At 51.2% G+C, this 24,787-nt stretch overlaps 8 protein-coding genes across 8 annotated transcripts; 4 read left to right on the top strand and 4 right to left on the bottom strand.

Moving 5' to 3' along the window:
• The first annotated feature begins 668 nt into the window (after positions 1-668).
• On the top strand, positions 669-2,442 carry BO72DRAFT_12915 (polysaccharide lyase family 1 protein). The gene is made up of 5 exons (XM_040939079.1): positions 669-1,003; positions 1,067-1,213; positions 1,273-1,398; positions 1,452-1,782; positions 1,835-2,442. Exons 1-5 carry the CDS (start codon positions 804-806, stop codon positions 2,171-2,173), a joined length of 1,143 nt encoding a protein of 380 aa, XP_040804143.1. The 5' UTR covers positions 669-803; the 3' UTR covers positions 2,174-2,442.
• Positions 2,443-3,964: 1,522 nt separating this feature from the next.
• Positions 3,965-6,165, top strand: BO72DRAFT_12948 (sulfite oxidase). Its single transcript, XM_040939085.1, has 2 exons — positions 3,965-4,325; positions 4,376-6,165. Exons 1-2 carry the CDS (start codon positions 4,105-4,107, stop codon positions 5,847-5,849), a joined length of 1,695 nt encoding a protein of 564 aa, XP_040804144.1. The 5' UTR covers positions 3,965-4,104; the 3' UTR covers positions 5,850-6,165.
• A 527-nt stretch (positions 6,166-6,692) lies between these two features.
• On the bottom strand, positions 6,693-7,849 carry BO72DRAFT_484018 (lignocellulolytic auxiliary activity family 14 protein; the record flags this gene model as incomplete). Its single annotated transcript, XM_040947834.1, has 6 exons — positions 7,318-7,849; positions 7,180-7,264; positions 7,089-7,117; positions 6,904-7,040; positions 6,774-6,848; positions 6,693-6,718 (listed from the first exon to the last, which is right to left on the bottom strand). The coding sequence occupies exons 1-6, from the start codon at positions 7,815-7,817 to the stop codon at positions 6,693-6,695; spliced, it is 852 nt and encodes a 283-aa protein (XP_040804145.1). The 5' UTR covers positions 7,818-7,849.
• Positions 7,850-8,401: 552 nt separating this feature from the next.
• On the bottom strand, positions 8,402-9,565 carry BO72DRAFT_475504 (cupin domain-containing protein; the record flags this gene model as incomplete). Its single annotated transcript, XM_040947328.1, has 5 exons — positions 8,402-8,563; positions 8,615-8,680; positions 8,743-8,807; positions 8,852-9,095; positions 9,488-9,565. 5 exons carry the CDS (start codon positions 9,563-9,565, stop codon positions 8,402-8,404), a joined length of 615 nt encoding a protein of 204 aa, XP_040804146.1.
• A 1,983-nt stretch (positions 9,566-11,548) lies between these two features.
• On the bottom strand, positions 11,549-13,522 carry BO72DRAFT_423448 (putative MFS multidrug transporter). Its single transcript, XM_040942838.1, has 3 exons — positions 13,273-13,522; positions 12,389-13,209; positions 11,549-12,308 (listed from the first exon to the last, which is right to left on the bottom strand). Exons 1-3 carry the CDS (start codon positions 13,498-13,500, stop codon positions 11,735-11,737), a joined length of 1,623 nt encoding a protein of 540 aa, XP_040804147.1. The 5' UTR covers positions 13,501-13,522; the 3' UTR covers positions 11,549-11,734.
• Positions 13,523-15,983: 2,461 nt separating this feature from the next.
• Positions 15,984-17,273, top strand: BO72DRAFT_445547 (acetolactate decarboxylase). The gene has a single exon (XM_040944076.1). The coding sequence runs from the start codon at positions 16,223-16,225 to the stop codon at positions 16,919-16,921; it is 699 nt and encodes a 232-aa protein (XP_040804148.1). The 5' UTR covers positions 15,984-16,222; the 3' UTR covers positions 16,922-17,273.
• Positions 17,274-18,137: 864 nt separating this feature from the next.
• On the top strand, positions 18,138-22,894 carry BO72DRAFT_525407 (putative ABC multidrug transporter; the record flags this gene model as incomplete). The annotated part of the gene is made up of 7 exons (XM_040949949.1): positions 18,138-18,678; positions 18,747-20,064; positions 20,113-20,322; positions 20,372-21,469; positions 21,522-22,306; positions 22,361-22,703; positions 22,763-22,894. The coding sequence occupies exons 1-7, from the start codon at positions 18,215-18,217 to the stop codon at positions 22,892-22,894; spliced, it is 4,350 nt and encodes a 1,449-aa protein (XP_040804149.1). The 5' UTR covers positions 18,138-18,214.
• Positions 22,895-23,666: 772 nt separating this feature from the next.
• Positions 23,667-24,638, bottom strand: BO72DRAFT_371811 (uncharacterized protein; the record flags this gene model as incomplete). Its single annotated transcript, XM_040941021.1, has 3 exons — positions 23,667-24,119; positions 24,183-24,492; positions 24,553-24,638. Coding segments are annotated over 3 exons (849 nt in total), but the record flags the coding sequence as incomplete, so codon positions are not given.
• Between the last annotated feature and the right edge of the window lie 149 nt (positions 24,639-24,787).

Consider the following 24,787-nt stretch of genomic DNA (forward strand, 5'->3'; position numbering starts at 1 on the left):
GGCAGGACTGCTGCATTAAAATTCACGTGAGACGAGATTAGGTCTAGACGCTGCACGTGGCCGTTACGGTGTTCGGCAGCGACGGAAAGCGATTGGGTCCGAGCGTTTCGGTCAGGGTCTGCAGGCAGCAACGACCCCCTCTCCGAGCTCACTCGTGATGGGCTCGTACAGTCCTCAGTCTTGATTTCTTCAACCATGCTCAGTTGCATCAATCCAGCTCATCCATCAAGAACTAAGCTTTCCGTGTTCCTCCGATCTTCAGCTGCAAGCTTTAGGTGGGCACTCTTCAGTACCCAAACTTGACCTCTTATCATGGGGTGCCGTGAAATTGCAAGTGGGGCAAAGAAAAAGCCTCATTCAATGGATTCATCTTCGTTCATGCTATCGATGCTATGGTAGAACCGGTCCTGCCAAGGGATGTTTTCTAGAAGGGATTGAACTCCGGTGGAACGGGCATAGTATCCTGTTCCTGACCAAACAATTGGCCTGTGTGGGTGCTGCCAAGAACCCCGAATCTGCTCAGGGTGGAGCATGTCCCATTGCAGATGGACCTCCGGTTCTACTCTGCTGCAATGAACGAACGGGTCCAACGTTCGGCGCCTGGCTCCAGTTCCTTGATGAATTGGGTAAGCCTGTCTCAGCTGCAGACAGGGGTTTTCTTCCAACTCCACCAGGATACCCAGGGTTCTCTATATAAGATAGGAACTTGACTTGCTCATCCCAACCATCAAACCACTCTCTCTTTTCTTCCTTATCCTCATTCATTCATTCCTTTTCCTTTACACTCTTTTCATCTGCTTATCATGAAGTACACAACTCTTTTCGCCGCCGCCGCGGCTGTCTTCGCGAATAGCGTCAACGCTGGTGTCGTTGGTGCCGCCCAGGGTTTTGCTAAGGGTGTGACCGGTGGTGGTAGCGCCGCTGAGGTCTACCCCAAGACCAATGACGAGCTGGTCTCGTACTTGGGCGACAGCCAGCCCCGTGTCATTGTTCTCGACAAGATGTAAGTCATTCGTTCCTCAAGACAGCAGGTGAGCAACATGGCTAACCAACCATCTGAATACAGCTTCGACTTCACTGGAACTGAAGGCACCGAGACCACCAGCGGCTGCAGTCCGTGGGGTACAGGCAGTAAGTGCCAACAGGCCATTAACAAGGACAACTGGTGCAACAACTACGAGCCCAACGCTCCCAAGGTCTCTTCCATCACTTAGTAAGTCTATTAAACTTGTTATATCCGTTGAGGGATCAAGTGTTGACTAGGTGGTGCAGTGACAAGGCCGGTGTCCTCGGTATCACTGTCAACTCGAACAAGAGTCTTGTCGGCAAGGGCTCTGCTGGAGGTATCAAAGGAAAGGGTATCCGTATGGTCAGCGGTGCCAAGAACATCATCATCCAGTGAGTTGTTCCATCACGGTACTTGCATTGGCTCCCCCATTGACCCGGACCAGGAACATCGCTATCACTGATATCAACCCTAAGTACGTTTGGGGTGGTGATGCTATCACCCTTAACAACGCTGATCTCGTCTGGATTGATCACGTTACCACTGCCCGCATCGCTCGTCAGCACATTGTCCTTGGTACCCAGGCCGATAACCGCGTCACCATCTCCTACAACCTGATCGACGGCCGTTCCGACTACTCCGCGACTTGTAACGGTCACCATTACTGGGGAATCTATCTGGATGGTTCTAACGACATGATCACGATGATGGGCAACTACTTCTACTACTTGTCCGGTCGTATGCCCAAGGTTCAGAGCAACACCCTCCTTCACGCCGTAAGTGTCCGCGAAGCCACGGAAACCGGAATCCCACTAAGAACTTTGATAGGTTAACAACCTCTTCCACAACATTGAGGGCCACGCTTTCGAGATTGGCCAGGGTGGCTATGTCCTGGCTGAGGGTAACGTTTTCCAGAACGTCGACACCGTGGTTGAGTCTCCCTACCAGGGCGCCCTGTTCAGCTCCCCCGACGCCAACACCAACAAACTCTGCCAGTCCTACCTTGGCCGTTCTTGCCAGCTTAACGCTTTCGGATCCTCCGGCTCCATGAGCGGCTCCGACACCAGCATCCTTAGCAAGTTCCAGGGCAAGAACATCGCCCCTGCCAAGGCACCTACCAACATTGCCGCCTGGACCATGGCCAACGCCGGTGTTGGCCACGTCTAAGCAGCTGACTCTTTGCAACAACCCATGGAGAAAAGGGGTATCTTCTTGTGGCACATGCCTTGTCGGGACATGTACAAGTGATGCCAGCAATCTGGTACTCGTCACATGGCCCGCTTCGCTTTCCGCCGATGACTCGCCAATCCCATGTATAAAGTGCTCTGTGTACCTTCTTTCTACTCTCCTTCGACGCTGGGCTAGATCCGGCACTCTTTCTTACTATTACTTTATTCGCAGCTTGCTGTACAATCGAAAAATCCTTCGAAGTTCAATTTTGAAGTCCAAGTAGAGTTGTATCTTGTAGATTGGGGATCACCGAGTGGAGTAACTGCCTAAAATCAAAGATGGTAAAGATGTACAGTACGTTCATTCGGGATAGATTAATGAACGATTTACACGTTCGCACAAAAGTAACGCTTTTGCATAAAGACCCTGTATGAGTCAGCAATGCAAAAATGCCGGGCTTCATACCTTTTTAGGAGTCGGGGTCGGTGCCAGAAACTGCAGCTGATTTCCGATGTTTCACCACGTTACCTCGCCAAGGTATACTAAATTTCTTCTTGCCTTCTTCGGATTTATTTGTTTCACTGGATACATCAGCCGGGTACTTGTGGTTTCCTTATCGCCGTTCCCAGAGTCTGTGGTGGAGAAAAAGCAAAGTCTATGACGATATGAGGGTTCTCCGGTTGAAGCCCCCTGTGGGTGGAATACCTAGCGGTACGCTGCCGGCGCTCCGCAGCTTCCATGCGGTCTTAACCGTTAACGAAAAGGAATGTTTTGCCCGATAAGAACTGCACCCATTGATACGGAGTAAGGAATCGAGAGGGTAGTGTGCACAGTCCCCCGCATATACTCGGAGTACCTCGTGGTGTTCAGGCTGCACGTCAATGGCAATATTCTTCCTCCAGTCGAAAGCCTTGACTAGACTGTGCATATGTCAGGGACCTGAAAGGGGCAAAAATCTCTCAAAAACTGAGTACAAGAGGCTGTACGACGATAAGGACAATTGAAGTGGTAGTGACCACTGTGCGAGATGGACCCCCGACGTGCACTGCCTCAGGCTCTCAATTAGGCCAAACTTCTACGGTCGCATCAGCGCATCTTAGTTCCACAAGGGTTCTGGCATCGAGTCAAAGATTGCTACTGCCTCAAAGAAGCTGTTTGAAACGTTATCAGCGGCAGAGGCCATGCGACAGAGTTTCGATGAGCTCATACCTTCAGTATGTTGCAGGTTTGGTGTTGACATTCCTGGGCGAATGCGAAACAGGGTCTAGGCTCGGAATTTCCGGATGAGTTTTAAGGCCGAGTGGAGCTCAGGATGATCTCCCCCCCACTTCCCTTCGACGTCTCTGTTCTATGGCAGAGCTTGTAAGTTGACGGCCACTGTTTCTCACCTCTGAACATTGCAGAGTAATCGAGCTGGAATGATTGGTGGGGTTATGAGCGATGCAACCACGGCGCACTCGTATGACGTGGTGGTGTCCGACACGAGGTGCGTTGCCCTATTCCCTGAAACCAGGAGCTAATAGGCTATCATTTGAGACATTCACAGGCCATCTTTGGTAGCAAAATGCATGGAGCACTCTAAAGATGCCGTCTTGGGACTGGTGTCTGTGCAAGCAAATGGACCATGCATTAGGTATGTGGCTTTGTCCTCTCTCGACCCCTGCAAGCCAGCCCAGGAAGTCCGGTCGGGGAGAAATACGAGAAGTTGATGTGATTGACTCCGCCTTATCCGACGTGACAGCCACCTGGACGCGATTGGGAGACGTCATTGGACAATCACCAATTCCCGAATCCGACTGATCGACTTGCCCCTCCTTCGTTGCGAGCAGATAAACAGATAACACACCTCCTCAACCCACTCTCAGCCCTACGACTAGACAACTTGAGCACGTCGAACCGGCTCTTAATCTCGCGAGCACACCTTCAAAATGGAAATTAGCCAGAAATCAGATACCAAGAATCGCCCCGATGAGTGGATGATTGAGCAGGGCATGGCAGGCCACAAGCTGCCTATCCTCGACCAGACCGGCAAAGAGACCATCCACATATATCCTCGTCCGCCGGCCAAGATCAAGCAAGACAAAGTGGCGATTGAGGCGGTTGGGAATCGCGATAAGTTGTTCGCTCGGGAACGAGAGGGCTGGCTTGGGTATGTCTCGTTTCTTATCCACCTCGATTACGCAGCTGATTCACTGCCAGATATGTGGAATGGGAGGATCACCCCGAGAAGAAGGCCAAGGCGCATGAAATCCTCAAGTCTCAGACCTTTCCGGATTGTCCGGACTACCAATTTGGACCTATCCCCGGCACCAACCCCGTACTGTCGGGAGACGACTTCAAAGCCTGGCATGCTGCCATCGGCGGCGAGCTGACAACCGTAGCCGATGACTCGTGGGAAACGGTCCTGAAAGAGAAGCATCCCGACATGCTGCATCTCTTGCAGTTCCCATACAACGGAGAGCCGCCCAAACGGTTGGTGACGTCGAAGCCCATTACCCCGAATTCCTTGCACTTCGTGCGCAATCACGGCGGTATTCCGCTGATCGATAAGGATAAATTCGAGCTAAAGCTAGACGGGCTAGTCAAGAACCCAAAGACGTACACCCTGGACGAACTGATGGACGAAACTCGGTTCCCGCGCATGGAGAAGACTATCACCATGCAATGCTCCGGAACTCGTCGAATCGAACAGATAACTCTATATCCTGGTCAAGGCGATGAGGTGCCCCAGGCACCGTGGGCTGAAGGAGCCATTGGAACAGCTCGATATGTCGGTATCAGCCTGAAGAAGGTCATCAAGGATTGTGGGGGGTTGATCGACGGCGCCAAGCATCTCGAACTATACGGCGCGGAGACTTACGTCAAGGACTTGGAGGTGATGAACTACGTGGTCAGCGTGCCCTGGTCTAAGGTCAAGGCCAATGAGGTCATGCTCGCCTGGGAGATGAATGGAGAGCCACTCCCCAAAATCCACGGGTACCCCTTACGCGTCATGGTTGCCGGGTATATCGGGGCGAGGTCCGTCAAATGGCTTTACAGAATCAAGGCAATTGAGAATGCCTCAATTGCTCCAGTTCAGAGCCGCGAATACCTCTATTTCAACCAACAGGTCGGCAAGTACAACCAGCGCCCGATTGACGGGATCCAGATCCAGGAGATGCCTGTCAGCTCGGCGATCATGTCACCCTGGCAGCACCAAGTTATCTTCCACAACGGGTCAATCGCATGCAAGGGATGGGCCTACAGTGGTGGTGGACGCTGGCCAGAGCGTGTCGAGCTCTCAGCAGACGGCGGTTTCACCTGGTATGCAGTCCCGGAGGAGCGCCTGTCCAAGAAGGGCAAATGGACGTGGCGGACATGGGAGATTGATATTCCCTGCGATGTAGAAGGATGGATCGAGCTGGTCGTGAGGACATGGGACAACGCTCTCAACACTGAGCCGATTGGAATCCGTCAGACCTGGAACTGGGGGTTGCACGTCACATCTTCCGCGCATCGCGTCAAGGTGTATAGTGTCAACAAGACCCACGAGCTGACCAAGAAACGCCTTGCGAAATTCGAGGAGTTGGGCATCCCTCTAGCCCCGCTCACTCATTACGATGCTGTCCCCAGTTTGAGCGACAAAGAGCTGGATGAGTACTGGAAGACTCATCCCCGTGACGTCGACGAGTGATTCTGCCCACCCGCGACCAATCTGGTAGCCACGGATGCTCCCCGAGCTTATTTCCACAACCCGCGGCTTATCGCCCAATCAAGGATGAGAGATTCCGTCATTTCATCTTATCTGATGCTAAGGAGTTCTGTCGTCCATTTGCCTGCCCGTAATGCCTCAACAATCGCTTGGGTGCTACGAACCCATGGTTGTAGGCTGGCTGCTGTATTTAGTCCCATTAGCTTAGAGCTTCCTGCTACTGTCTAACAATCTGATTTGCGACCAGTCCTTCTGGCTTTAAACTAGATAAGCTATAAGGTAGCTTCGACGCTCTGAGATTCACATGTTAGAGCTCATAGACAGCAGGGGAGCCCCTAATAGCGAACTCAGGCAGATGTGAGGCTATCACTTGAACAAGACCTCGCGTGCTTGGGAGTGAGTTTCGGGCATCACGTCGCGTTTGAGGTGGCTCTCATAGACAATTCCTGACTAGTACCTGAGAGTGATACGTCGAAGACGATTGCAAGGAGTTCCGACCGCAAGATCTGGAATCACATTTTCTCCGTGGCTTGACGGGCTCTGTGATCCCACAGTCTACCCAATAAGACCATGCTACTCTGATGGGCAGAGACGAAGTCTTTGCCCTCGACAATGTGGCCAGCCATCACAAGATCTTTCTCGTTGTACAGTCTCTGGAAAGGGCTGTGGCGGGATCAATGCTGACTCGTCCCCGATAGACGGTGTATGCTACAGTCAAATCCGAAATGCCACAATCCACACTGGCCATTATCAATCATTGACAAAAATATAGTACAGAAATCCTCGACTCAAGCTGCATTGAGGTGATCACCAAGGATCGACTGTTCAGCTGAAAATATCATTTTGAGCACCTGCGTGTGGTTTGTGGTCAGTCAAATGTTTATTAGGTGCAATACATGATCATACCACTCTCCCACCCTAAGACGCTGCTGTACGCGGGACTGACCCCACTGGGGGTTTCCACATTGTTACCGGATTGTTCTGTATAACCTTCTTATCAGCAATGAGGCAGCAACGCAACGGATCGAGTACTGACGGTTCCATGCGATCATCTGCTTGGCGCCCTTGACACATTTCGATGAGTCGTCACCGCAGTAAACAGGAGCTTGTGCCGCAGCAAGAGTCTTGGTCGAGCTGGCTCCCGTCACGGTGCATTTGAAACCGTGCATGTACCTTAACACATTAGTCCTTGGCCCACAAGATAGGGTCTATGTAACTCACATGTTAGGTTGTCCGCAACCGTTGGGAACCTATAACTAATTGTCAATGGAATTGTCTGACGAAGTTGGGTGTGTATGTATGTAGATCTTACCCAAAGCCAAGCGCAGGTGCAGCCTGCAGGCGGACAGGCAGGGAGATCCGGCACGTCGTACGTAGCCAGTCTCTTCCACGGGGTGCTTCATCAAGCGTGTAAGCCACTTGACGTCTCGAAACCCAAGTGAACACTTACTGCTCCAAAACACTAAAGACAACAAGGTTCTCTATCGTCACCTGGGTCAAGTCGCTCTGATAGCTGATCGCGAATGCCGTTCCTGCAGCCATGGATTGATTCTGCGTGTGCATCGCCCCGTCATCCTGGATGCAGTCAGGGGGGCTTCCGGGACCCGACCAGTCTCCAGGGTGGTCGTTGCCGTCGGGCCACTCGCCCGCGTGTTGGCCATTGTACGAGAGCGTCGTCTGCGCGCGGTTGTGCGCCAGCTCCACGGTGAATTGTCCGTTGGCAGGAAGCTCGAGAAAATCGCCGTCTGCGGGGGGAAAGCTGTCGCAGCTACGGTCGTGCTGGAACCACCAGTCGGACTGATCGAGCATGTATAGGGGGTTGACGGCCGTGTTGGTGTTGGGGTCATCAGTGCCGGAGGTGCCGTTCAGACAGTACATTCCTTTCGCCCAGGCGGCGACGTGCGCGTTGGCGACGGCACTGAGGCCAAGAATCACCAATGTGGGTAACATGTTTGTGATTCTCAGATGTATATGATTGTGATTCTGAGGGAGACGAGAATCCGTTCATCTTGTTCTGTGCCCAGGCTTATATACCCGCTCGGGAAACCACATTGTGAGACAAAATCAGCAATAATCTTCTGTATGTTTCATTTCCCGGGAGCACAACACGCTTCACTTTGGCCCTGACGCTAAAGCCTAGAGGAGAAAATGATGATTAGTAGTTGGGTAAATTAGGCGCGCATCCCTAATCCTTCGGCCCCCGCAATTGTTTCAGACCCAGCTCGAATACGAACCTCTACCGCTCGACCCTCATTTCACGGCTCTGAGCTGCCTGCATCAAGGTTTTCCTCATCTTGTTGTTGACTTTGTGATCTCGTGTTTGATTACATATTGTCTTACAACTGGTTGATCTCGCTCTCCTTGTAATTACAAATCGCAGGGGGCCAACAGTTCGAGACCTATGTCCTACTTCACGATAATAAAATGTTGAGTAGAAAGAGAAGCGATGCACTAGTGAATCTTTCTGAGAGACATGATCTCAGTGCAGGTCGTTATGTTAAGTTAAAAGATGGGAACATATGGTCAGCATGCTCTCACTCCTCTCGCCAGATTCTCGGAATCCCTTCCGTACCGTAGATCGGATCGTGGGCCGGAACAGGCACTTGCCTGCACATCTGCCGCTTTTCATCGGTCTTCTCAATCGAGTCTAAGGCATACTCCATATTATACGGGCTCTCGCTGGAGTTTCGGTCGTTCTGCCACTGATCAGTCTGCAGCAGGGTAATGAGAGCTAATCTGCCTCTCACCAAGGAATAGAACCCGATGATTTCATAGTCGTCCTCCGTCTCAGTCACGTAGTGCGTGACTCCAGCCTGTAATTCACCTCATCGTGAGACATAAGTTTTCTTCAATAGAGTGGTTTGGAACTATGTACCGGAAAGACAAAGACATCACCTGCTTTCGCGACAAACTTCACGCCCACGGAGTTCCTCTTCTCATCTGTCTCGGGGTCAACGGTGATCGACCGAGAAGATAGGTCCCACTTCCCTGGAGAACGGTGTAGGCTTCGTGGGTCGTGCCGTGATAATGAGGTGTGGTGGCGACCTTCTCGCCACCAATTTTCCAATGACCACCGTGGGCCCATTCAGATAGCTCTATGGCTTCCAAGGCACCGGTTGGAGTACGATCAAGAAGGGCGCCGCGAAAGACGATAACGGGAAAGGGAGAGTTGGGAGAGTGTTTGGTAGGGGGGATCAGGTAGAGCTCGGGGCGACTTGCATTGTTGGGCTGGACATTGTTTGGAGCTGTGTATATGACTGGGAAGTGCAAGAAATTCCGAAGCAGGGAGGTGAATGACAACGAGTTATTTATATCGACGCATGGTTGCACAACTTCGGGTCGTCGGATGCTCAATCCGAATCATGCATGCGGGGTAAGATTGCTAGGATAGCACCCGACTACCGATAGGATTGATAATTGTGATCCACAATGCTCTCGCTCCGTGAGAAGTCAATCCAAATGCAAGCCGTCAATAGCATCCACTAGCTTTCTCGCTTTAGCGCCTGCTTTCTTTCATTTTGTAGCAGGAAGCTGAGTATCGACACCACTCAAATTTGCCAGCCCGAAGATACACTAATACTGCTGATAGACGCTGAAATACAAATGGCTACTAGACCAACCTGCTGCAGAGATGAAACCTCGGAATATACATGATAGGTGATCCATTCACATGCAGAACAATAGTTCTCCAAGCACATAATTCGACACAAACCCAAACTAATCCATAGCCGCGGCATTCTCTCCCCCTCGAGGCTTTGCACCTCATCCTAGGGCAGCCAGGGTGCTCACAATCTGCTTTCTCAGCCGCAGCAACTAGAATCTAAAACCTGGTTCCGTGCATAGCTAGAGATTTTGATACGTTTTACCTCATGCTACCTCAGATAAAAGCATATCTTTGGTAACAGGGGTCAACATCGTCAGCGTTATCAGCTACGTTGTCCGAGCAATCCTGAAGTGCACTCTGCCAACACTGTGTTTCCGCCTCTATATCCCGATCTGCAACGCTTATGCACTCGTCGAGCTCTGCATCGATATAACATGTACTCTCTTCTTGAGTGTCATCTGCTAGTTCATTGCAATCCTCGTTTTGGCGTTTGCTTCTCGTGTGACGACTGTCCACAACAATGTCTCGCTGCATGGCCGAGTTCATTGACCGTGATACAGCAAGCCGTGGAAAGGGACCTACTACTTGACCCTTCTTGAAAGCATCGTTGTCAGCCTAGCAGTTGTGTGATGGTTGTGATGACTTGCTTACCGCAGGTTTCCCCTGCTCCAATGTTGGCGAGCTATTTTGAACGGACAACGCGACAGCAGCGGTCAAAAGCGCGGCAATAAGTAGAGCGGGAGTAGGAAGCTTCAGGTCGGGACGATACCTGAAAGTGGTGATGGAAAAAAGGAGTTTCAGCGATGACAAAGAGAGTACGCGGGTGTCTTGGTGCGTGTTGAGGGATCTCAGCCACTTAAATATCATGCTTTAAATCTAGATTGTATGTGTCAATGAGACATATGATCGATTTACAAGCAGATTGTCTATACTATCGATGCTGATCGGGGTAGTTATTGATAATATTCCAGTAAGTGGTGATCTCGAACAGTTCCCGGAAAAGCCATGCGGGTGCGGATGTTCAAAAGCTCTTGTATGTTTGCTCAGCCGGCCCTGGATTCCTTATAGCAAAAATGGTCTAATGAAAGTAGTGACAGTAGCCTTGAAAGTCGAATATCAATCATCATACTGCAAATTACGCTTGTACGCAGAATACAGTCTTTGTTTTACAGGTTTTGATGAGATGTTATCAAACCGCAGTTGGATATTGACTAAGCAGAATTCCCACCCTGAGGATTGGTCTAACAACAGTCATATCCATTTTTCCCGATGTGAGACAAGGGATTCAACCACTGATGCGACCAGGACAGTATTTGGCACAGGTCATTGCACAGGTCATGTTGTTAATCATGACCCTCTTGACTATCAGAAAATCTTCTGGACTCCACCCGTTTTGCTCCCACTTGTCCTCCGTCTCCGTCTCTACTTGATTCAACAATCGGAATAGCATTCTATGGAAAGAGCTCTGTATCGAGTATATGTGCCTCAACTGCTAAATAAGATTGACCTCATATTCTAAACAGGGTGAGGATCAGGTTAATTCTAGTCGAAGACAACAAGTAGCATGATACCCATCACACGAGCAATGTGTAACTTGACTAATAGCTCTAGTAGCCCTGGCATCGGATATGCTCGCTCATATTGAGTTCATATGTTGTACCTACTCAGTCAGAAGATTACGTACCGCTGCTTGCAAAAAAGCTTTTATCTCGCGATTCTCTCATTTCTGCTCTCAACGTCGTCCTACACTGTAATGGAGTTGATCTGCGACTATCCAACAGCGATGGTGCATTTCTTCAAATGACAATAACATTAAGGAAGGAATATTGCAAAGGGATCTGCCGCCTATCGTTTTTTGCATACAAAGAGGCCTTTGTGAAGTTGGGGCTTGGCTGAATTCGTCGGAGGAAATAGGACATAATCCGTCCAATTGGGGCTAGAATGGAAGGACAAAGCTGCCGCGATGCATCCCCGTATGCGACCAAATTGCGTTCATTTAGATATAATCTCAGCTGGCCTTGGTCAGACTACCGTTCGTTACTATGCATTTCTTGCGTGATCTAGGCTCTGTCATTCTCTATCTATATCCCGCTAAATCCTTTGCTCCTCACCGCCCTGCCAGAAGTTTTGTTGTCGAAACGCTTTACCGAATCATTATACACAGGGACGACAGATGTAAGAAATGCAAAATTCGGCCCTTATACCATGCTGACACGCTTCCCAAAATTCCATCATCATCTGCATATTACATCCATCAATGGTATCAAGGATCCTTTAAAATGCCCTCCTGCTCCATCTGCAACCTCCGCTTCTCATCAACCGTCAGGTCACTCTTGGCGCGCTCAATCCTGACGAACAGCGCGATCAAGATCAATGCTAGCCCTGACAGCCCAACCTGGAACCAAAAGATAGCCTGGTAGCTCTCTTTTGTGTCCAGGTACTCCTCCGTGTAGACTTGGATGAGGTCCGCGGAGGCCAACATGACGGCAATGCCCATGTGCAGGGTGCAGTTGATCAACGCCCCCGCCAGCCCCTGGCGCTCCCCGGGCATATTCGTTGTGATGAAGATATTGGTCACGTTGAAGCTGATGTCAATGCCGATCGTCCCGCAGATCATGGCCGGAAACACGAAGGCCCAGTAGTTGCCTCCCTTGGGGATCACCGCAAAGAGAAGGCCTGAGCCTAAGTAGCCCAGGGCTGAAAGAATAATGAGAAGGGTTCCGCTCAAACTATGCAGGACGTGGCCCCCGACTATCGATATTATCAGGCCGCCCACGGCCATCGGGGTCGTCCAGGCGACGACTTGGAGTGGGGTTGCGCCCATTATACCTTCCATGCTGTTGATGCGGAGCGTTAGTAGATGCGTGAAGAAGAGATAGAGAGATGGAAGTTGGGGCAGGTTGGGGTGAGGGCATACTAGAGCGCAGCATAGAGAAGGAAAATTCCCAGGCTGCCGTACATGAGCAGCAGACAGATCACGATCGGCTTCATGTACCTGACAGAAAACAAATCTCCGGGCAGCAAAGGCTTATCGGCCACCCAGCCCTCCACGTAGACGAAGGCACCTAAGATGACAGCGCCTAGGATGAGACAGACAAGGATGTACGGTGTTCGCCACTGCTGCGGCGCGTGCGCGCTATCCGCAATCGCAAAGACAAATAGTACGACCCCGGGAACAAGCAATATACCCCCTATCCAGTCCATTGAAGCCTTTGACGACGCTCTCGTAGCGGAATAATCATTTGGAATCGAGAAGTATGACGAAAGAGCCGTAATGGCAGACAGTATTGAGCCAATATAGAAGTACCAGCGCCAGGTGAGGAAACTGCCTGCGAGGCCCGAGAAGAAAATTCCAGCAAAGAATCCCAGCGCTGCGCAGGCGCCATAAACACTGAAGACAAGGTTCTTGCGCGGCCCAGGGCGATAGACCTTTCCGAGAATCATGATGCTGGAGGGAAGGAAGGAAGCTAAGCCCAGCCCCTGCAGACCACGAAACACAAACAACATCATCCAATTTTGAGAGAATCCGGCAATGAGGGAGGTGACAGTCAGCCACACCATTCCCCCAAAGTACATAATGAACCCGCCGTACATGTCCGCGAGGCGGCCATAGATGAGGAGGGTAGACGTCACCGCGAGGGAGAGAGCGGTGGACGGCCAGATTGACAGTGTCGAGGGGATATCCAGCTCGTCAAGGAGCGTCGGAAGAAGGACATTGGAGCCGGAAATGTAGTATTCCTATGTTGACTACATGTTAGACATCTCAAAAGCTATGCGACGGACATCGGGGTACGGTCGTACTGCCAGAACTTGACACATAATGATAGAAAAGCAGAAAGCCAACTCAGACCAGATACTCGAGAAGGTGGGGGGTCGTTCTCGCCCTAACCTCTCTATCGTAGCTGCATCCAGTGGCGATGACGATGGCTGTGGACGGTGCATATCGGGCGAGAGTTGGGCAGGAGAGGAAGACATCACCCCGGAGCCCTCACCTGGCGGTTTGTCTTGCTCTGTGGAGTAGTCAGACATGTTTCTAGCTGCGAGAAGCAAGGACTCACATTCATTGCGTATTTTCGACGAGGAGGGTTCCTCTTTTATAAAATGACTACGTGAGTATAGAAATGTGGTAGGCGTGCAGGGCCCAGTCAATGTGGATGTGGCCATGCCGAAAAAGGAAGGTCAACGGAGAAGACAGTCTAACCGGTTTGGGAAGTTGTCGGGAGGGTCCACGGTCCACGGTCACGGGTCCAACGGTTGTGCTCGAATAGTAATTAATTCTACAAGCACCCCTATACTCAAATAGACCTTCATGTGTTCACTTCGTGGATTTGACATGTCGCTTAAGTATGGCAGGCCAAGACAGCGTGATGCCCAAGGCTTCTTTCCCTGCGTGCGTGTCGCTTTATGTCGTCTCGACTAGGCAAGATTCGTCGCTCATGCGGGAGCTCGGCTCAAAACCCTGGATCGATACATATTCATGACAACCGGGCGACAAAAAGATAATCTTTTTTCCAAGGCTTCTGACAAAAGGTAAGGAGAGACATTGTCGGAGCTGGAGCGGAGTAAATCTTTTATTGGGAAGATAATGAAGACAGTAAAGATCTATTAAATTGAAAATAATGGACAGGTCCTGATTCTCGGGTATGTGAATCAAACATTACATGTTCGTATAGCGCAATTGTTGAGATGAATCTCAAGCGAACGCCGTACTGATGCTTGGATAGGTTGCAACATCAAACATGAAATGACCGGAAAACTGACTGATGGCTTTGAAATGTGAAAGAAGATGTCGTCGATATCATAGGATCCCTTGGTGCCGTGTTGGGAAGTTTGTGTGGCTCTTCTGGGACATGCGTTCGTGGAATCGTTTGGTTTGCCTTGATTAGGCTGAGTTGTGGTAGTTTGTATGAGGTTCAATGACAGGTATGACTGAAAGCAACACATGTTAGAGACCTAGGCCAACAAAATGGCAAACATTCACTCACATCTATGGGTGGCTCTGGCCATAATATCGACCCGGCGGAAAATTATATTCGTCATCCCAATGCTCCTTCGCAGCTAGCCCGACCTTCCATAGCTCCCATTGTTCTCGTAAGCGAGACTTGAGGTTGCTTCTTGTTCTTGTGGAGACATGTCGTGGTTTCTCCAGGAGTTTGACCTCTAAAGACGATCTCGCACTCATTTTGAGCAAAGCAATTTGCACGACAGAGAGACAGATTGACAGAAAGAGACTGAACTGCTTATTCTACAGGAAAGAAAGATAAGGCTGAACTACGCTTATATATCTAACCCATGGGCATCGTCAGATATTTCATAGATGGCAAGTAAGCGCTTCGGTTTTCATTCGGCGCGCGGAAATATCTCGGAGACTCGGAGATGGCTCGGGCTTCTTTTTTACCTCATCTTTCTACCTACTGGGCCAGTCCGGGACTTCCCGTACTTTAGCCATAGGGCATGAAACCATTACCATTGGACCCTGATGCGGCAACCTCAACGAAGCTGGACATGCAAACTCTGCCTGCAATATCTTCAACGCGACATTTTCCGACCAGATGCAACCACGGGTTACGGTGATTAGATGAAACGAGGTGACTCACCGCTCATTCATTAAAGGATCTTTAGCCACCTGGCGGATACGCAGGAGCAAGAGCAACACTGATAGAACATCTAGAACTAAATGACGACAACCCTTCTGCATCAAACTCTATCCTAAAATAGGCTTGAGACAAATCGTTTGAACCTTGAAGTGTTGCAGAGCACGTGCCATGTGACGTACAGCCGGACTGCAGTGGACCAGGTGAGCCAGCCCTACGACTGATTTCCTGTGGGAGGCTGGGAGGCTGGGAGCAGCATCGCTGCCCGTCTTCATGCGCTAAAGATGCATGGGAACTTGGGAGGTACTCAGTATTCTGCCCCACCCGCCCCCTCCAATCCTTTCCATCCTATACTACATAGACACTTTACAAGCATCATCTCCAAGAAGACCTGAGTTCGTCCAGTATTCTCTACAATAGGTTCATGCCGAATGATGCGAGGTATTTTGTTCGAACTAGGAAGTGATCTCAACGACACTGGTAGACTCTACGGAATGTTTGTGTGCTAGCCCTCTTAATCCAGCTAATTGGGTTGGTTCCATGTTACACCACACACTTGAGCCCTGCATTGGATACTAAACTTACCGTATATCTTCAAGACATGGGGACTTTTTTAATGCTTAAAATCAGAAGATTCATTTGAGATTTAGTTATGGAAGGTGACTGTAGCAGGATAATCCGGATCCTCCAGCCCCGGGGGGGGGAGTTCCTGCACATGACCTTCGAAGCCCTGGCCATCAGATGTGCAATAGAACAGAGACCGCAGACCGATTGCGGGTTAACCGCAATGCTAAGTTGTGGCCCGTGCGGTGGTCATACGGTTTGCTGGCATGGTAAGCGATGCGGCAGACACAGCAGCTGATATGAGTCTTAGTGTGTGAAACTGCGCAATTTGTCTCCTAGCCTAGCCAGAAATGACTTGGCCAAAATATGGAGTATATATCTATTACACCAAGGAATTATGAGCACGGAGTAGAAGCCAGCCTCCTCGGCTTCAAGAGCCGCATTTGAGCATAATGCCACCGGTATCGGTTTCCTTAAACGGATTAGTGCCCAGTCATATAGACAACCCCGCGCGAGCATCATCATCATCATCCTGTCACCAGAATCCGACACATTCATTACCACATGAGATACAATCCCAATCTCGTCCCAAAATGAATCACATCTATCAGTATGGCGTCTTCAGCGCCCTGATGCAGGGCTTCTCCTCCGACGGAGCGACCGTCTCCAATGTCCTCTCCAGATGCAACCACGGCCTTGGCACCGTCTGCGGCCTGAACGGCGAGATCGTCATAATAGACGGCGAGGCCTATCACTTTACCCCAGACAATCAACTACACCGGCTGGCGCCCACAGACCATCTACCAATGATCGTCGCCACGGACTTTCAGCCCACGCTGACCAAACCCCTGGACACGTTGCGCATGGACACCCTACAGGAAGCCCTGCATCCATTCTTCCCCGCCAATCAGAATAACTTTATCGCCGTCCGCGTGGACGCCACGTTCAAGAAGATCGTGTACCGCATCGGTGGCCCGCAGATCCGCCCACGGGAGCCGTTGCTAGAACTGTCTAAGCGCCAGGTCATCAAGACGTACGACAATGTCGCCGGCACGCTGTTCGGGTTCTATTCCCCGCCGTACACGAACGGGATCTGCGTCGCCGGCTTTCATCTGCATTTTCTGTCTTCAGACCGCCAGGCTGGTGGTCATGTCTTGGAGTTTGAGGCTGAGAATGTCGAGTTGAAGGCCGCAGTCAACACGCATGTGCATCTGGAGTTGCCTGCGTCGGAGGAGTTCAACCAGGAGTTGATGCAGCCGGACTTGGCAAAGGACTTGCATCTAGCTGAGTAACTTGGTGTCTTGGCGATGGATGGTAGCTTAGAGGTCCGATTACTCGAATAGAGCTGGGGCTCGCTGGCTGGGTTTCGCAGAGACTTTTATATCCTTGCTGGCGGTTCCGCCCTTGTGGTTTATGGTGAAAGGTTACTCTTTTCATAGGTAGTCTACACTAGCTAGACTGACTTGATTCTTGTGTATTTATGACTGCATCATACCCATCGATCTTCGAATCGATGTAGTTCTTTGCTCTATCTTGGGTGGCTTCTTGTAGCGCAGCCTGGGAATGACGTCATTACACGGAAAACTCGTGGCGAGCTACGAAAAGCACACCTGTTTTGAACGAATCTTGAGAATGAGAACTTGGGGATGTAGTCTAGTACTTTACGGAATTAGCCAATCTTCACTCTTCCATAACGCTCTTCTCGACCTGCTCTCTCAATCTTGGGAGACTGATCCGTCGAGGACTTAGTCTTCGTAACTAGAAAGTGCGTGATTGATCACATCAACTACGGCATTTTTGGTTGTGAAAGAGATCTTTCGCAGCTCATCGCAAGAATTCGGGGATTAAAAGTGTCCTTGAGCAATGAGCTCAATTGCTATATACAGGACACAGTCATCATTGAGCGATGTACCGTAGACATTCGCATCTCGATCACGTGATGACATGGCTATCAATTTCCACCATGTCCGTCTGTTTTCCCTCCCCCACGAGTATGGCAAATACCCGCAATACGATATGCATGCAAGACCATGCAGCACATTCTCGTGATTGACTTCGGCTTCTGCCAGGCATGGGCCGGTGGGTCTCCGGCACAAAAAGCTTTTTCTCCCCCGAGCTTCCTAATCTAGTAAAAATAGCGCCGCAATTTGCTGACCTCATCTTTGATGGGCGCCAACCTCGCTAAGGCGCCCCGCTTAGCGCCTGTAGACCAATCACGACTCTAAACGGGCAGAAAACTCAGACTGCAAGTATGGCTGGTAGGTACCAATCCCCAGGTCATTCCGCGAGCTTCTCTGGGCCAGTCGGAGAATAGGTTTCTGCTGCGGCTAGGGCTGCAAATCATAATTTATTACTTAATAAGATTATGATTCTATCGCCGCCGGCAAAACGCCTAGACCGAATGTGTCTTGGCTTCCGTTTTGGGGTTCCGGGGACCGAGAATATGTAAATCATCCACTACCCCGCGGGTCCCGGGCTGCACTCCCTCAATTTGTCCTTAAATAGTGTCCAACACCTTGCGGTGGTTGTGTTGGAGTCAGACCCGGATTCTAGTTGTGCTTCTCAATGGCCTTGGGCTAAGTATAATGCCTCCACATCCCGTACCACACTTGCAGTCCTCTGCCACCGCTTCATCGGAGGGAGCGAGGGCTCATGATGACGGAGCTCCTTTGTCGCATGTGTTCCTGTCAGAGGAGGATGAGGGGGAGTTGGCGGAGATCCATCGCACCTTGACCGCGCAGAGCCGCAGGGATGCGCGTCCGGAATATGCGGAGCCGCATTCCTCGTTCGATAAGTTTCTGGACGAGGAGGTGCGCGCTGGGAAGATGAGATCTAACCTTGGGGTTTGTTTCCAGTCGCTTTCGACCTGGGGAGACGGGGAAGATCATGTCAAGGTCAAGACTCTCGGGACGGCGCTGTGGCGGACGTTGACCCTACAGGATGTCTATGAATGGACCATCAAGCCGTGGGCGTCGAAGAAGAAGCCGGAGAGTGGACGGCAGTTGATTCGGGATTTCTCAGGCGTGGTGCGGAGTAGTGAGATGATGCTGTGAGTCATGTTTTTTGGGTCTAAACAGGTGGAACACAGACCAATGAGCTGACCGAATTGATATCCAGTGTGCTGGGGAGACCCGGAGCAGGATGCTCGACGTTCCTGCGCACTATCGCCGGTGATCACTCCTCCTACCTCGGGGTTACAGGCTCCATCGACTACTCCGGACTGAGTCTGGAGGAGGTTCAGACTCATTACCGCGGTCAAGTCGCCTACAGCCCAGAGGACGATGTGCACTTCCCCACTCTCAACGTCCAACAGACGCTGGAGTTCGCGCTGCAGTGCAAGACCCCCAAGCGATGTCAGGACCGGATCCCTCGCTACCTGGAGATTTACGGACGTGTTTTTGCCATGTCGCACACCATGGACACCCTGGTCGGAAATGAATTTATTCGCGGTGTGTCCGGCGGCGAGCGCAAACGTATCTCGATCATAGAGTCCCTGGCCACGGATTCGGCGATCAGCTGCTGGGACAACTCGACGAGAGGGCTAGACGCATCGTCTGCGCTGGACTACGCGCGTAGTCTCCGCATCATGACGGACACGTGCGGCAAGGCCACATTGATGACGCTGTATCAGGCCTCTGATGCTATTTACGATCTGGTGGATAAGGTCCTGCTGATTGACGAGGGCCGCATGCTCTACCAAGGACCTGCGCGCGACGCAAAGCGTTATTTCGAGGATCTTGGCTACGAGTGCGCCCCGATGCAGACCACCTGCGACTTTCTAACAAGTGTGTCCATTCCCGAACGACGACGATTTCAACCGGGCTGGGAGAGCCGTGCACCAAAGGGAGCGGAGGAATTAGAGACGGCGTTTCGGGCGAGCAACGCTTACCAGGCCGTGAAGAGAGATATTCGGAACTACGAGGATCAGCGCCTAGGCGGACAGGTTCCGTCGGATGATTCAGATACAGGAAGTCTGGAAGAGTTCAAGAAGGCCGTGCAGACCGAGAAATCGCGCTTCGTGTCGCCAAAGTCACCCTACACCGTTTCTCTCTTCCGGCAGATTGTGCTCTGTGCCCGACGGCAGTTGTGGCAGACCAGGAACCACATGGGGCCTATCTACATCAAGCTGATGTCGGCTGTCGTTTATGGGCTGCTCATCGGCAGTCTATTTTATGATATGCCCCAAACGAGCGATGGACTGTACTCGCGCGGCGGTGTCATCTTTTACTCCTCGTTGATGCTCGCATGGTTGCAGATGTCGGAGTTGGAGGACGCGATGCAGGGGCGAGACATTCTCAGCCGTCAGAAGAAATTTGCGTTTGTCCGGCCTAGCGCAGTGTGTCTGGCGCGGTTGCTCTCCGATGTCGTGCTTCTTGTCACCATCAGTGCATTATTTCAGGTCGTGGTTTACTTTCTTTCGGGCTTGAAGACCAACGTAAGCATGACCGTTTTCCACCATCTGTACCGACACTGACTCTACTAGGCCGGGTCATTCTTCATAGACTTTCTTTTCATCTTCCTCTGCGCGATCTGCTTGACACAGCAGTTCAGACTGTTCGCTGCGGTTTCGAAGACATTTGAGGTTGCGCTGCGTTATGCTGGTCTTTCCGTCCTGGCATGTATTGTTCTTGGAGGTTATGTCATTTCGCTGGACAGACTTATCAATAACGTTCCCTGGGTAGGGTGGATAGCGGTACGTAGCCCTGCACTGGCTACTGGAGATGTACTCACATGTCCCACAGTACACAACGCCGGTCATCTACACCTTCGAATCGATGATGGCGGCCGAGTTCCATAATACGGACTTCACCTGTTCTCCCGGATCAATTGTTCCCTCTGGACCCAACTACACCGATGTCACCTACCAGACATGCGCGTACTACGGAAGCCGGATCGGGACCACGATCATCACCGGGGACGATTACATGGCCTCTCACTTCGGCTTCTACTACCACCACGTGTGGCGTAACTTCGGCATCCTGTGCCTTTTCATCGTGTTCTATATCGCTGCAACGTGTTGGGTCAGTGAGGTCGTTGAATGGGAATCCTCTAGTGCAGGACCAATTCAATACAAGGGATCCCAGAAGAAATTAAGGAAAGCTCAGACAAATCAGGATGAGGAAGTTGGTGGTGTGCAAGGAGACACCAAGGCCATGCCCGCTGCTCGCCAATCTCCTCATCAAGACCAATCTCTGGAGCAAGCTGTTCTGGCATGCAAGTCGACGTTTACATGGGATAATCTTGAGCTCCATGTGGAGATAGGCAGGGATTCGAGGAGACTGCTGAATAAAGTGTCTGGGTACTGCAAACCGGGCAGCCTCACGGCCTTGGTCGGCGCATCTGGCGCAGGAAAGTCCACACTGTTGACGGCCCTCACCCAACGCCAGAGCTCAGGAAAGTTGAGCGGCACGATGTTTGTCGATGGGCATCCGACCGACGAATCCTACAACCGTCGCATCGGGTATTGCCAGCAAATGGACATCCACGACGAAACAAGTACCATCCGCGAAGCATTCGAGTTCTCCGCTCTGCTGAGACAGAATCAGCATACCCCCGATGCAGAGAAACTGGCCTATGTCAACATTGTTCTGGCCACGCTGGACTTGATCGATTTGCAGGATGCTGTGATAGGTTGTCTGGACATTGAGAAGAAGAAGCGTGTCACCATTGGCGTGGAGCTTTGCGCAAAACCCGAATTGGTGTTGTTCCTGGACGAACCGACCAGTGGTCTTGACAGTCAGGGTGCTTCAAGTATTGTGGCCCTGCTCAGGAAGCTTGCCGATCAAGGCTTGGCTGTGCTTTGCACTATCCATCAAGCGAATCAGGAACAGTTTGAAGAGGTATAGATCCTCTCGCTGAACTGACTAGATGAAAAGGTACTAACGAGACCAGTTTGACCGCGTCCTAGCCCTAAGTCCCGGTGGTAACACCTACTATTTCGGCGAAGTAGGAGACTCAGGCCGTGCAATCTTCGAATACTTCGGCCGACACGGCTACCGGCCTGAGAACGTGACCAATGCAGCAGACTATCTCATCGAGATTGTCGTCGCTGGTATGAAGGAAGCCGAAAAGAGCGTCGATTGGGTCGACGTGTGGAATCATTCCACCGAAGCGGCGGCAGTCAAGGCTGAGATCCAGACCATCCGAGGGCAAGGCACAGTTGCAGCGGTTTCACCCACCATCGACAAGCCCACCTCCCCGTCATTCTACCGCCAAGTCAAGCTTCTGACCGGTCGAACCCTCCGACAGTACTGGCGCAGCCCCGAGTACCCATATTCGCGCCTCTACGCCTCCTTCGCGCACGCCCTCCTCGACGGCCTAACCTTCTACCAGCTGGGCAACAGCTCCACCGACCTGGAGTCCAAAGCATTCCTCTGCTTTTTGTGCCTGATGCTCGTTCCCGAATTCATCAACGCTATTTCAATGCGCTTCGTCATGAACCGCGACATCTGGCTCGCCCGCGAGGGACCCGCGGGCATGTACGGCTGGGTGGCGTTCAGCACGGCGCAGATCCTCTGCGAGATGCCGCTGGCCATCGGCTCGGGCGTGATGTTCTATCTGATCTGCTACTTCACCGCCGGACTGCCGGACGGCTTTGCCGCGGGCTACAGTTTTTTGATGTTCTTCCTGTTCTTCCTGTTTGCCACTTCGTGGGGACAGTGGATTGCCGCGCTGAGGTGAGTTCGCCGTCCGCCATGCCGCTCAAAAGACTTGACTAATAGCGAATGTAGCGCCGACGCAACCATCGCAGCCACCCTGATGCCCTTCTTCATCACCATGTGCGAGCTCTTCAACGGCATCATCCAGCCGCACGACAAGATGCCGGTCTTCTGGAAGTACATCATGTACTACCTCACCCCGTTTACCTATTGGATCGGAGGCGTTCTAACCTCCGTTCTGCGCGGAATGCCGGTCGTCTGTGAGAAAGATGAACTGAGCTACTTCCGCAGTCCGGTGAACATGACCTGCGGCGAGTATGCGGGCCCGTGGCTGGCTGAGAAGGGCGTCGGCTATTTGTCGAATCCGGAGGAGTCGGGGGTCTGCGGGTACTGCGATTATAATTCTGGCGATGAGGTGAGATTCCAACCGCAACGAACCTGTGAGTAATTGTACTGACGTCAAGGCAACAACAGTATCTCGCCAGCCTCGGGCTAGACTCGTCGGATATCTGGCCGTACTTTGGCATTTTTCTGGCTTATGTGGCTTTCAATTACTCCGTTGTTTATCTTTTGGTGTATTTGCGGTCGGTGAAGAAGCTGTTCTAAGCTAGGGTGTTTGTGGGTTGAATGATGGATTGGGGAATAGGCTGTATATAGTCATTCGTGGTCATAGCGTTGCAGACGTGGCTTGAAAAGATGGCAATGAGCCTAATAAGACAACAGTCAATTGTGTCGAAACACGCTATTCTTTGCGTCACTGAGTTTTGTCCTCAATAACAACGGCCAGACCATAAAGAATCTATAGAAACACGGAAGCTGTCTTCTCTTCCATGGTATGCAGGCGAAGGGATGAACATCAATGCGTGTCTATACTGGCAACATTGACCATTATGCATAGTGATTGGCTTTACGCCTGAATCTGTAGTATCAACATCTTCCGAGCTTCACCGCACAATGTGTAGTCAGATCAGAGCGTCTGAATTTCGGTGTAGCCTTCCTTATTTATCCACGGCTATCACTGCCAACCAGGCACTGATTGACGCTCAGTCGCGATGCCGTGTTTACATCCGTGAGGGTCAAGAGATCAACAAGCTCTGTCAGAGCGTTGAGCATTTTGGTATGGAGATCTAGCACTGAATCGCTGTATTTGAGTTGTACTCTAGGTAAGAGGGTGGCGGCTCCTCAAAACCAATCTCAAGCTCTTGGAGGTTCTGTCGGTAAACGAGATCATGCTCCATCACTGTATAGGGAGACATGTAGACTCGGAAAGGGATGGCGCCGACGATCTAAGTAGCGTTGCCAAATTCCAGGGTCAGTATACAATTCGTCGACACTGCAAACATAGACCAAAGAAAGACGGACGGAGCTGGATCACGGCTCATACCTTTTTTCTCTGAGCACGCTCGGCCTCGAACTCGACTTCAAACTGAAGCTTATGATGCAGCTGAATTACTTCCGTCTGCAGGTCCTGTGTGCAGGCCTGGAAAGTCTGCGGCAGATGAACGAGTGCTGTGGCTGCCCATTCGCAGCCCAGAAGATCGGATGACTGCGCGGTGGTATATTCAAGATACTCATACGTTTCGCGCACGACCGCATGCTCTTTTCGTGTGATCGTGGACAGGACGCTGTTGTATGTGATGGAGTCGGACGCCGTTGGGGTAACCTTCAGTAGGTGTGTCTCCAAGACTTGGAGGGTTATTTTGCCCGGGGAGAAATCCTTTCGCAGTGCATGAAACTCAACTCGGACTGGAAAGGTCGCTCCGAAAGGGACTTCGGTGCTGAAAATCGATATCCGGTACCACATGCTCTCATCTATCAGCCCGTCTACTGACTTCAATGGCTAATTGCGTCAGTATGAGCGCTAGTACTGTGAACAACTTGATAGGATACTCACAGGGACGACTTGATCGAGCATATCGCTTTGTAGGATGTGAGGAAGGTAATGAAGCCGAATGGGATGCGCACTAACAACGTCTAGGTGGGAGTTTCGATGTACCATAATGCCCTGGACCTCGTATGAATGATACTTGTGACCGACACCAGTCACGGTCTCCGGCATTTCCCGGCTCAGCGGTAACTCGAATGGCAACACATACATCCCTCGCGGCATGAGGAATGAGTTGTCTCTTGACGTGGCCAATGTTTGACTGCGCTCGAAGGTAATGCCTCCCTGGTAAGACTTTGCAGAATGGTCATCGCGCGGTCTGAGGTAAGTCAGGTTATATTGTAAACCGAGGTCATGTTCACTCCCGATGCCCACTCACATTCTTAGGCTCCCGACTAGTCTAACGCTGATGGCTTTCACCGATATATCTTTGAGAACGTACAAGCATAATGTTCCACTCACGGAAGATATGCCTTCTGGCGCTGCTGAGCTGCCTGAGATGAATATGCAGGACCGATCCACTCTGGCGATAGAAGATTTTACCTTGTCAACCGCGGTTTTGCATGTTGAGTTAGAGAGTATTTCCTTACCTCAGCACAGACCGCACTGGTTTT

The sequence above is a fragment of the Aspergillus fijiensis genome (genome assembly GCF_003184825.1).
Source record: "Aspergillus fijiensis CBS 313.89 unplaced genomic scaffold BO72scaffold_10, whole genome shotgun sequence".
NCBI classification, from domain to species: Eukaryota; Fungi; Ascomycota; class Eurotiomycetes; order Eurotiales; family Aspergillaceae; genus Aspergillus; species Aspergillus fijiensis.